General features: G+C 46.0%; 1 protein-coding gene across 1 annotated transcript in view; it reads left to right on the plus strand.

Annotated features, from left to right (window-relative positions):
- FBN1 (fibrillin 1) overlaps nucleotides 1-2036 on the plus strand; it is a 158706-nt gene extending 156670 nt beyond the window's left edge. The window contains exon 65 of the mRNA XM_075714469.1: nucleotides 1647-2036. Within this exon, the coding sequence (XP_075570584.1) occupies nucleotides 1647-2036 (390 nt within the window). The remainder of the gene's footprint in view (nucleotides 1-1646) is intronic.
- The last annotated feature ends 10590 nt before the right edge of the window (nucleotides 2037-12626 follow it).

Raw genomic sequence — 12626 nt, forward strand, 5'->3', positions numbered from 1 at the left:
AGTCACCCAGGTTGCTGTTGCTGGAGCCAAGGCTGCCAGCAAGGCCGTGGAGAGTGCTTACCACTGGCCCAGGCAGCAGAACAGGAAGCAGAGCTTCATTTGTCATTGCTAGGAAGTCTCAGGGACAGAGGTAGGTTTCCATTTGCCTCCAAGTGGGGCAGTTGTGTCAGTGAAATGCTTATCATCTGTTGGCGATGCTCACACAACTCCACATCTTCCTAGCTGTTGACATTGGCTTTATATTATTAACCGAATATTAATAAGTGGTTTCAGCACTTATGTTTGCACAAAAACTAGTCTGCTGTGTGACAAGTTTTGTCTTTATGCAGAGGACAGGCATCCCTTTTCACTCATCCTTGTGGGAGGTATCTTCCTTTAGTTCTTAGCAAACGTTTCTCAAAAAAAGCATTAAAATAAATCCTTGACCAAACTCCCCCTGCTGGGGTTTGGTCTGAATTGATCCAACAGTGAGACACAATGGGATGGAGCTGGCTGTAATTCTGTTTGTTCTTCAACTGGGCTTCCAGCACCACACCTCCCAGTATGAGTGCAGAAGTCGTGATAGAAGCACGATCTTGTAATGTGTAATGTTACTGTAGTCCCTTGTGCACAAAATTCAAGCTCCTTGCATTACCTGGGGAGTCCCCCACTGGCTTATTTCAACTTCTTGTAATATAAAGTCAGAATTGCCCAGTCTGGCCATCCAATCCAATGTCCAGCACAAGTCACAGGATTTAAACCTTATTGTGCACATTAATTATATGCAGACTTCAGCAAACTGTAAACAGCTTGTAGGAGAAGTATCACCAAGTCCACAGTCATTTGACTTCTCACTTCTTCATCCAGTCCAAGATGACAGTGATGTTACAGGTGAAGGGATCTGCCCTGATCTGGCCAGAGAAGCAGCAGGTCATGGCAGGTCTCTAGACTGTGCAGGTATTTCTCATTCAGCTGAAAATATGTGTCTGGGTGTGCAGATATGTGTGTCGCATTCTAAATATAACCAAGAGACACTGAACACTCTTGTGAAATGTTGCCACACCATCACTACCCTGAGCTAAACATCACCTGTACCCTCTGCTCATGTGTACGTCCCAAAGAGCTTGCTTTTCCACACGCAAGTACAGGGGATTTGGGAGCCTGTTAGCTGTTTCTGTTAGGTGCTCAGTGCGTGGCACTCTGCTAATACAGGAAGACAGGAGAGTGCTTTTGCCCAGAAAAGTGTGGATGTTTGATTTTTGCAGAGTCCCCACAGAGCTTGCTCTCTTCTGCGCATCGTTGTTCATGTTAGCTTGTGGTTTCCCTGATTGAGAGGAGAAGTACGCCTTTGCTGCTCTCTTTGTGGGAGACTGGTTGCGGACTCCAAGCACGGAGAGGTTTTGTTTGCCAGGCAGCAGGACCCACACGCAGAAACTTTCAGTGCCCATCTCAGGCTCCCGTTACCCATGCAGGGACAGTGACAAAGACCATATTTTATCCTGACAAGTCCCAGGCCCATAATAGTGGATTTGACAGATGATCTTACAGAACCTCCTTTTAAAAATTATTTAATTAATATTGGATGAGCTGGGTAAGAAGTACCTACACATAGGCGCATGTGAAATGCTCTCTGATAAAGCCAACTAACATCGTTTGTTCTTGTGCAGGATCAGCAAGAGCTGGAGCCGCCAATCAGTCTCGCTAGCTGGGATATTGAGAAAGCAGCAGTCTTCTCCATCAACATCTCGGATCTCAGTAACAAAGATCGCATCCTGGAACTGCTTCCTGCCCTCACAACACTGACAAACCATAACCGATATTTAATTGACTCTGGAAATGAAGACGGTTTCTTCAGAATCAATAAGAAGGACGGGATAAGTTACCTTCATTTCACAAAGAAGAAGCCAATGCCTGGAAACTATTCATTACAAATCAGTAGTATTCCACTCTATAAAAAGAAGGAACTTAACCAGCTTGAAGAGAAACATGGCAAAGACTACCTCAGTGGTGAGCTGGGAGATAACCTGAAAATGAAAATTCAGATATTGCTTCATTAATTCATCAAACAAAGACCAAATAATTAAACCAAAGATAGATAGGTAGGACTGAATATTCCTCCCAATCAGATTCTCCATATCATAGGTACAATCTTACATGAGTACATTTGTATGAACGAGCACTATTACATTATTGCATAAACAAGGTACAGGATGAATACCCTAGCTCAAAACAACCACTTTCTCAGGCTTTTAAGTGTAGCTGAGCTACCTTGATATGTTGAATCTTGAAAACTGGGACACTTATCATTGGAAGTTGGCCACTGATGCTGAGACGCGTCATGATTTCAGCAGAGGTACAAGAATGTGTTTTCAACTGATGGACAGCTCTATTTTTGTAATTCTTAAACTTCGCTTCTCCAACTACAACTTACTAGGTCAGCCATTTATGATATCCATTTGGTGCTAGTAAATTTTCAACCTAGATTTATAAATGCACTGTAATATTTACACAACTTAGAAGCCAAAATTGCCATTATTCAGTCTAAATACTTCAATCAACCAAAGTTAGCTCAGTAGTTTATCTCAGTTATGCCTATAATACATTACATGTAAATTAAGTGTGTGTATACTGTAATCATGCTATTTTTATCAATGAAGCATTTGTAAACTAGATTAATAATACCCTTAACGTGAGGGTTTGTAATGGTGCTTATAAGACCAACTACTTGTTAACTGTATACACAAACCTGATGATAAAGTTTCTGTGACTTGCCAAAATGCACTGAGGTCAGTAGGGACCATTAAACATTCTCAAAAGTCAGATGACAATCAGTGCCATCCTACACCATGACATTATGTAACGTGTCAAGAGTACCCAGAGTCATTCATATCAACAAGGGTTCAATGTCATAAATGTCACAATAAAACAGTTTTTTTTTTTAGTTTATTCTGTGGCCTTGTGTTCTTGCTACAAGTGTGATAAACTGCATTCTTACGTCTCAGGCATTGTTGGTAGGGTTGGTTGTATATCTGTGTGCGCAGGTGATTTCTTCTTGAAGGTGTGCTGCTGCCATTTGTTCATTCTTCATGCAAAGGAAGAACGGAAGAAATACAGAAACCTTCACAAATCTAAACAGCAGTGGACCTCTGTCAGATTATTGCGTGGCTCCAGAAAGCAAGTTAGAACATTTCCAATGACTTGACCTGAATAATCCTGTCAATAAGTAGCTTTGATAGGCAAAACATGCAGAAGTGGATATTAAGTCATTATACAGAAAACACATTTAATTAATTTGAACAGTCTTGTTTGCTGAAACTGCCTTGACTTAAGATATTCCATTCTTTTACCCCCACTTCAACAGCTATTGTCAAATAATCTAAGACTGATAATAAAGGGATAATCCAATACCAAAAGCCATCACAAGTTGTAGCTGGGTTTTAATATCAAATGAATTTTTTGATGATGTGGGTGTTCTTGTATATGCAAGTGCCATGGTGTATCTTTTAGCAGCAGCAGAACATTGTACTGAGGTGTGATGCTATAAAATCTGGAAGAAAAAATGAAGCAAGTGGTGTCGCTGAAACTGCTGATTGGACAGCACTGTAGTTGATAGAGGGAACGTATATTGAGCTATAATAGCTTTGGAAGGGAAATGTACTGTAATAATTCACCCCAAATTGTGTTCTTTTCTGTAATTAGATTTTAGCGCGCTCTGATTTCTTCTGCATAACAAATATAACTATATAAAAAGGAGTTTGTGCACAGGGTTACTTTGATATTTTTAATAGACCGTGTCTGGATTTTATTTATTAGTGTGCCAAAATGTTGAACAGTGTATTTTTTCCACATGTTGTGTAACTATGGCGAAATATAATCAGAGCTTTACAGTTGTAAATGGCACTCTTATTTCAGCAGGTTGGGAGTGATTTTTAATGTCAGTGGCAGTGTGCAAGATCGTCTGGTTTATAGTTAAGTGTGCAGTTTGAGTATTTTCTCTCCAGCCCTTAAACACTGAGAGGAACCGAGAAGAATGATTTCAGAAAGAGCTCTCAGGGCTCTGTGCAGTAGAGTTGGTTTAGCATTTAAGCTGCTGTATAACACCTTATCATGCCAAAGGTTCCTTGGTTGTTTTCCAGCAGCTCCAGTGTTGCCTGCACAGTTCTGCAAATCACCTTTGTTACGCTGCAGAAACAAGAAATCTTGACAGCATCTCTTCTAGTGATTTAAAAATGGAAAGCCCAGTCTTGCTGTACTGATCTGCACATAAAGATCCATTTTCTTGTGCAATTATTCATCTGTCTCTCCGCAGCAGTGCTCTTTAACTGGTACGTCATTTTTGCCTGTCGGTTTTAGTTGCTGTATGTGTATGATTATTTACATGAGTTTGAACTTCTGCAGTTTCCTTAGAGTCTCAGTGAAGCGCAAAAGTTGCATAATAACATTGCGTGAGACCTGCAACTAAAAAGTGTAACCTACAGTGTGATTTAGAATAATTTCCTGTATTTGATTTGACAGTGGGATTCCAGAATGACTCTAAGCTCTAGACAGACTGAAGTAGAGGTCTTTCTGAATGTGTATCCTTTTGCAATTAAAGGATATTTTTCCAATTCAAGGAAATGGTGAAATCTTTAATTATTTGAAGTAACAGTGTGGCTTCCCTCCGTTGCGATTGTGCATGACTCGGCATAGATGCATGCATGGATAATAAATACAATTTTTGGTTAACAGTGTTTAACAAAGGTGGCTTGTTGCTGTACATATCGAATCATTCTCTTGTTGTGTGTTGTAACAGTATCTTGTAAACTTCACAGCTGACGTGTATTTTGGCAAAACATGACTGTTTCCACAGTCTCCCTTTTAAGCTGACTTTCAAAGGACCCGAAGTGTTTGCTTTCTTACGGCAGGTCCCAAAGGGTCACGCTCAGGTTTTCTCTAAGATAAATATTCTACGCTGTGATTCAAGTTCAGCTTTGTGCTTCGGAAGAGCGAAGCTGGTCGAGACCTCAGCACAGACAGGCCTGAGCTGTTTGGAGAGCAAGATGCCATGGCTGTTGCCTGACAGCTGCCTACGCCTTCCTGGGACCGAATTTGGGCACCGGCGACAGGTGAGTGTGGTGCAAGGTGGCCTGCATCAAGCCCGCTGCTCTAGGCCAAGCTGGGGGTGGTGCTGCTGGCATTGCAAAAGCCGCCTTTTAGAAACTGACACTTGCTGCGAAGGAATTTTTAGGTTTTCCCCTTTAAACTGATGCTGTACTTGAACCATTAAAGCCTCACGGTACTCTTGCAAATCTGATGGCTTCTGCCAAAATGAGCAAGGTTAACGGCTTACGTTATGCTGCAGTGCTGCTGCTTTCTGAGTAGGCACCAGATGAGGAGACGGCTTCTCTTCTTTCAACTTCACTGCTGTGACAAGAAAATCCTGTATTTTGAGTGACAGAGGGGAAGCCAGGGTTCAGCAGCTGAAGAGACCAGGGCTGCCTGCGGAGCTGCAGGAGCTGCGTGGCCCTCTCGGTGCCCCCCAGCTGCCCCGTGCCAGGTAGGACAGGAGCTAACGGGACACACCAGCTTCCCAGAGCTGGGACATCTGGGCCCAGGATCTTGCCTACTTCGCCCTCTCCCAGGAGCAAGTCTTTTCTGCTTTGGTTGGCTTCATGCTTGCAGGAGTGGCCAGCAGCTGAGGCCAAGATACAATGTACAGCAGGTCGATCCAGTAAATCCAGGTTGGCAGTGTCCTACCAGAGTATTGTCTCAGAGTAAGCCCTCACATTATCACAAGCTTGGCAGAATAACGCTCGGCTAAAACTCTTCTGTTCAGAAAATCCCAGAGCTGCTAGTTGTTGCCTGTGGCTCGAGCGTGTTGGATGCCTGCAGAAACCCGTGCAGCCCCCGCACAAGCTCCTGCGGTTACTCGTCTGCGTGGAGGGGCTCTGTGTGCAAACCGCATCGGCAGCGCGGGTCCGGGGCGTCACATTAACCTGTGGGATCACGCTGGTTCCGGATGCTGTGAAAACTTAAGACAGGGCAAGCAGATTTGGAGCAAAATACGCCATCATTGACAGTAATGAAAATGCAAATGATTGCAGAGGTTGCAGTAGTAGCAACAGGGAAAGAAAAAGGGAGGGGGGAGCATTCTCACTGCAGTCGTTCAGTAGCCCAAAATGTCTCGACGCACGTGGTTTCTGCTTCACTGGCAGATGCTGGTCCTGCACCAGCCCTGGTGCCTTGTGCTGCCCTGGGCTGTCACCTGCAGGTCCCCATGCAGGCGCTGCAGCGACCAGCAGCCGTCCCCGCGGAGGGGGACGCACCGCCGCTGCTTTCAGAGCAGGCAGAGGCACTGCCGGTGCCGGGAAGGTGGAGGTGGTCAGGGGCAGGATTCTGTGGTGCTGCTGCACTCAGTGCACGCTTCGTTGAGGTCCTTGGTGCCCCCAGAGAGACTCTGAGGGTGACGCCTGGCCCCTCTGGAGTGAGCTGTGTACTTCGGTTCGCCTGAAGATTAAACCATCTTCCTATGCAGCAAAAACCTTGAAGGTGCTGATGACTTCAGCTCTGTCAAATTCCAACGATCTACTTCTGCTGTCCTTAAAACTTGCCAAATATTTCACACCCTTGTAACAAATGCTTTTGAGGAATATCGCGCCCAAGCCAACTCCTAAGTTACGAGCTTCCCATTGAGTTCAGCAGAGGAACCTTCAGGCCAGAGAGGTCACCAAAGTGTTTGTTTTTGTATTTCAGGCTCTCCTTTCTATTTCTACCACGCCGCTGCACGGCGTGGCGATGGCAGGAAGTGGCCGTGGGGGCCAGGGTTGCCCGTCCGGCGGGAGCGTGCTGGCAAAGCTCGGCTGCAGCCCCGTGTTGGTGCCGGTCAGTCCAGCGTGTGCCATTGCTGCTTGTTAGCGCGCAGCTGAGTCCTCAACCTGCTTAAATACGCTCATATGTCTATGTAGAAATGTATGTGTTTGTTTTCTGAAGAGTCTAGACAGGTAACTCAGTGCTTCCAGGCTACAGTCACATTGTGCTAAACCTTTGCTAAGTACTCAGGAAGGGCTTTTTCTCCTTCCCTTGCTTGGGCTGGGCCCTTCCCTTGCACACGGTGGCAGCGCGGACCCAGCCCTCGCCCCAGCTTGGCTCTCACATCTGCGGGTTTGTTTGTTTATGAGCTTCTCTATGGCTCCCAGGGCTGTAGGATGTGAGCGCCTCGCAGGCACACATGTTGAGCCTCCCTACACCCTTGTGAGGTTGGGATGTGTTTGTCATCCCTGTTTTACAGGGCAGGAACCGAGAACCAGATGTTTTGGTTTGGGAGAGCCCACAGGCAATGGCCATTCTGCAAGGAGCGGCCCCGAAGTACTGAGGTGTCCCTGGAGAAGAGGACAAGGAGCCACATGGGCTCATCAGCTGTGACAGCCCCAGCAGGCACGAAGCCGTGGGAACTGCCCCTCTGCACTAAAATGTGGCCCAGACGGAGCCTGACACAGCCCCGGCTGCTCTCCGCACTCTTCAAAAAACCCGGGGCATGGCCCCATGCTCCAGCGCGCATCCCCTGGGGTGGCCGTCCCCATAGGTACCCCACACGGGATGCTGCCACTGCGGATGCAGCAGCACCAGTTTAAAAAAAAAAAAGAGTGACAGTGTCCGGTAGTTTTCTGCTGGAAAAAAGATTTTGGGTAAGTATCCAGGTCAGCAGGCTGCGCGGAGATAATCAAAAGTGACATTGGTGGTGAACAGGACCTGCCCTCTGCCAGCTTCCCCGGCTCGCCTCTGAGGCTGCTGCATGAACCAGCCAGGAAAACAGGGCTACCACTTAGTTTTCTTTGGAGGTTGACTCTTTATTCCTATCATTCCTATGTGAGGTGCTTCAGGGTGATTTTTTTTTTTTTTTTTTTTGTCTGTGACAACCCAGGAGAAATTATTTTTTTTTAAGCAGTCCATGTGGGACTAAGTTTGATTGTAGCTGCAGTACAGTATGTTATTCAGCTGGTAAGCTCGGGCAGGTAGGAAAGCTGTCTGGACTTTTTCACTTTGCAATGTTGTGTGTATGCTTGCAGCTCTGTATAAATGTGTTGTTATTGTAATCATAATAAATACTAGAGCCGTGAGAAATGTCTATAACCAAACCCAAACCAGGTGAAACTCCCCTGGTTTTGGGTTTCATTACAAACTCAAGGCTCAGGCCAGGTTTGTTGAGGTTCATGAACCTCTTTCTGAAGCTGGGCTCAGTTTCAAGCAATCCTGGGCCAAGTTACAGGCAAATCTGGGCCAAGTTTTGAGTAAATTTGGAACAAATTTTAGATGAATAAGAGGTGATTTATGATTTTAGGTTTAAACCGTACAAACCATGGACTCTTTGCTTGGTTTCAACCTGTAACCAGGAAATCTTGGCACTTTGGCCGAGTTTCACTTTGATTTTCAATTCTGACCATAAAAACAAAGCAACCAGAGCAAAGAGGTGAGTCCCAAGAACAAACCACGCAGAAACTGGTTCACAGGGTGGGAGCCCGAAGCCCTGCCCTGCACTGAGCACGCGCCTGCGTTGCCCCCCACCGCAGGTGATGCTGTGCGTGTCCAGCCAGCAGCCTGACATGGCTTGTGCTGCCCCAGTAAAGCCTCCAAATAATCGAGCCTTCCCCAAACTCTTAATTTGAAGTTGCATGTGCAATTTCCCAGCCTGGAATGCGTTAACGTTAGGTTTGGCTTATGCAACAAAGATCCAGTCCGTACTGCGTGTTTGCCTTTTGAGGGGTAAATTCAGCTAAGGAATCTACACAGGGCCGTGGTCCTCATCCCCATACTGTATTTAAACATGGCTCACATCCAAGCACATGGCGGGGAAAAGGACTTCCTACCTGAATTGCTGAGATTCAGAGCAACGTGGTGCCGGTTCTCTAGCCTAGAGGTGCTCAGTAGGGTTACGGGTCTCAGCTTGCCAGTGCTGCCAGCTCTGCCGCAGCACAGACACCTTAAAGATGGAAAAGAGCTGGAAACCCTTCTCATGCAGATTTCTTCGGATTCATTCAGGCACTTTAAAGGGATCTCCAGACATAAACTTGTCTTTTTAAATAAAAAAATATATATCATCATTAAGCCCCTTGATCATGAGATTCTTTTTGCGCCAAACATAAACTGTAGATGGAAAATATTTGAGCAGGAGCTGGCTTCAACTATCAAGCAAAATATGAACAGCTGAACTGGGAATGTAAGCGCTAAGTCCAGGGAAGAAGGTGATAGCACAAGTTGCTGCTGCTTTGAGAAACACGTGATAGGAGGGATGGGCAGGAGGAGAGGAGGAAGGTGCCAGCGCGGAGCAGACGAGGAATACGAAGGGAACCGCACTGTCAGTCTGTATTCACGTCAGTGCAAAGCTGAAACAACAGGAAACTGGGAGAGAGGAGAAAGGGAATGAGCGCCTCGGCAGCGCTGGCTCTGCAGGGCGGCTGCTCCAAAGCCTTTCTGACATGAATCAGCAGCCATCTGCCCTCGTGGTAGCCAGCTCCACAAGGCTACCAGCCTTAATGCAAAGTCTGGCCCATCAGCTGGCGCTCCTGAGCCAACCAGCACTTTAAGTAGGACCGTAAAGCTGTCCACAGGACTTTGGCTGGTAAGAAGTTACCAAAGGAACCAAACAGAAAAAAACCCCAAGGCCCGTCAGGACCAGATCATTATGTGACCCTAGCAAGTATTGAGTGTAGATTAGGAAGTTCTTAAAGACAATTTCTCACTTACTGAACTGAAAAAAAGGATAGCCAACCAAGAAAGAATTTAACAGATTTCCCATTCCACGTGTCTAAATTGTACCTGCCAAAGGCATAAATCCCCTTGTGATTTATGTGAAAGTGAAAAGTGAAAGCTTTTCGCTATCTGTTTTTGCCTCCAGTTTTCAAATCCGCTTCTGTAAAAGGTGTCCCAGTACTTTTTCAAGATCACAACGTCCTCACAGCACTGGGGAGAAGTAGCTGCAACACAGGATGTAAAGCTCCGAGATCCCCTATCTGTTAGCAGAGCTCTTACATCAAAGCACCACAGCGCTGAGACGTTGCCACACATTAGACCAGCGATGGTTTCTCCTCTTGGGGTACAACCGCGGTGTGATTAACGCCACGAGGCCAGAGCTGGAGAATCCCAGGTGGAGACTCAGGCCGTGAGAGCTGCTGTACGGCATGGCAAAGCTTGGGTGAGGGATGGGCAGAGGCCCCGAGGAGGTCTTTATTTTTAAATCACGTATCATGTCTGTGTTGCATGGATTAAGACTGAAAGCAGCACCCAGCAATGAAAGGAAAGGGAGAACAAAAAAAAAGGCTGACAAATATCTGCTACACATGTTCTCAGAGCAGACAAGATGCTGCATACCAGGAAGCAGAACTGTATTTCAAAAGTTCACTCTTCAACTAAGCCAGCTCTGTGTGAACTTCCCTGTTAGGCATTTGCCCCATAATTTGATCATGTCAGTTAGGAGACTGACTTTATTAAAGACCACATTGTCACCCATGCATACACCTACTACGTGCTCCTGTATTCCAAAATATGCTGGGAACAAGAGTGTTTTCTGCTCCACAGTGACAGCACAGATAAAACCATGTGAGGAAATTGTGGGTCCCAGCGTGAGCGCGTGGCCCAGGTTGAAGGCCAAGTCTGGCAGGAGTTGCAGAACCCTCTGGTGAAAAAGACCGATTATTTGTGTTGGGCTCGTTTGTGCTAAGAAACAGCACAGTCTTGAGTTCCCCACAGACCAGCCTAGAATTCATTTTAAAAATAGAGCCTTGGTAAAGGATTTATGCAGTGGGACCTCTCCACCAGCTCCCTAAGTATTAAATACCTCGTGTCCTGCATGATCTCTAACCAGGAGCAGTCCTACGAGAGAAGCAGCTAAACATTGTGCTCTGAGCGCCAGATGGGAAGGCAGGGCGAAAGAGAAATAAATGCTGGCTTTGATGTCAGCTGAACCCCCATCCCTGCAAAGTCTGCAAGTAACCAAGCTCCCTTTGCTGCGAGTCTCAGCAGTGCCACCAGCCCATCCCAGCCAGGCGGTAGCACGATCCTCAAATCTGCTGCAACAACAAGGTCCTGAAATAATAACTAGTTATTCTGCCACGTCCAAGCTGCTGTGATCTATGCTAAAGCTGCCGCTTTAGACCACAGGCTGGCTCAGCACAGTCAGGTGTTGGTGGTCCTTGTCTGCTGCTTGTGCAGAAGGAGCAACGCACCACGAGGCTCCCGTACATCTGCTCCAGAGACAGAGCTCACATGCAGACACAGCAGCTACAGGCCGGCAGCCAGTTGTTACATTAATGCAGAAACGGGGTTTTCAAAGCAACGGTAGTGTAAAGGCAGGCGAAGCACCTCCATCCGCCAGAAAAAATATGCGTATTAATGCGCAGAATTACGTTCTATGTGGGCGTGAATCCTGATGCTAGTTGTTGCCCCTTTTTCTTTCCTTGGAAATGAGAACAAAAGCGAAAGCCAACAGTTATTTTGTGTCCTGCTAGCCTAGATTTGTCCAGATCTGCCCTTCTGCGGTAGATACCTTGAATGGTAAGTAGGTTTGGTGGACGGTCACTCTGCGTATGCTTCTCTGCTCCAAAAATATGTCAGCAAACTGATCTCTCGTGACCCAGGGTCCTGCTCAGAATAGTTGAATTACGTTTATAAAGTGAAATAAGAAATATGATGGTTGATCAGCGTAATATAAACTATGGCATGGAAAATGACTTTTGAAAGAAATGCACAGATAAATCATTTATCCTCACCAATACCCTCTCTATGTTTCTTATCCCAGTAATTGAGACCATGTGTTGTGCTGCAAACAATAACTATGGGAAATTACTCATGATTCTTCCTTCATAAACTTGGGAAATGAAAGTGATGGGAAGTATGATCATCTTAATTTTTTTTTATGTTAACAGCTCTAAATTATTAGGGTGGGAAGAAAATGTCAATAGAACATAAAAGTGCTTTGTATAGTGCTCACATTTGCTCATACTTTCAAATCCACTGTGGCTTATTAGTTCATGGGAAAAATGACAAAAAGGAATAAAATCCAGAAAATGAATCCAGTATCAACATCTTGCCTCTATAGTAACAGAGACATTGTAACTTGTGGGTAAAAAGTGACAATATTAGGAAATGTTTGTTGGGCAATTGCGGTGATTAACCCCCTCCTTCCCCCAGTACCTCCAGCGTCCCGTCAGCCTGACACATTCCTACAGATTAAAGAGTGCCCGTTGCTCTGTGCTGCTCCTTGTATTAGAAGCCTGGAGCTAGTGAGGCCCTTAACCTCTGCTTCAAGAGTTTATTGCTCAGCTGTAAAAATTCTCCCAGGGCTGAAACTTGACAGAAAAATGTCTCTGCCTGGGAGGAGTTTCTGCTCCGAGTTTGGTTTGAATTAGTTCAGCCCTTTTCCACTTTCAGTAGGACAATGGAGCAGGATTCCCTCTCTCTCCTTCTTTTTAAATAAAGCGAGCATCCTGCCAGGGCAGTACACATGGCAGGCGGCACTCGGACCACAGCCCTCTCTGCAGCTGCAGCACGGGGTCAGTGCTGGCTGCTGCAGCTGCTTCCCTGCCCCGTACCGGGCCAGACTTCATCCCTTTGCTTGCACAGACGCTGGCTCAGACAGTGGTTTGTGCCGTCTCGGTGCCGAGGCTGCTGAGGGC

This window comes from Pelecanus crispus, chromosome 7, assembly GCF_030463565.1.
Source record: "Pelecanus crispus isolate bPelCri1 chromosome 7, bPelCri1.pri, whole genome shotgun sequence".
NCBI lineage: Eukaryota > Metazoa > Chordata > Aves > Pelecaniformes > Pelecanidae > Pelecanus > Pelecanus crispus.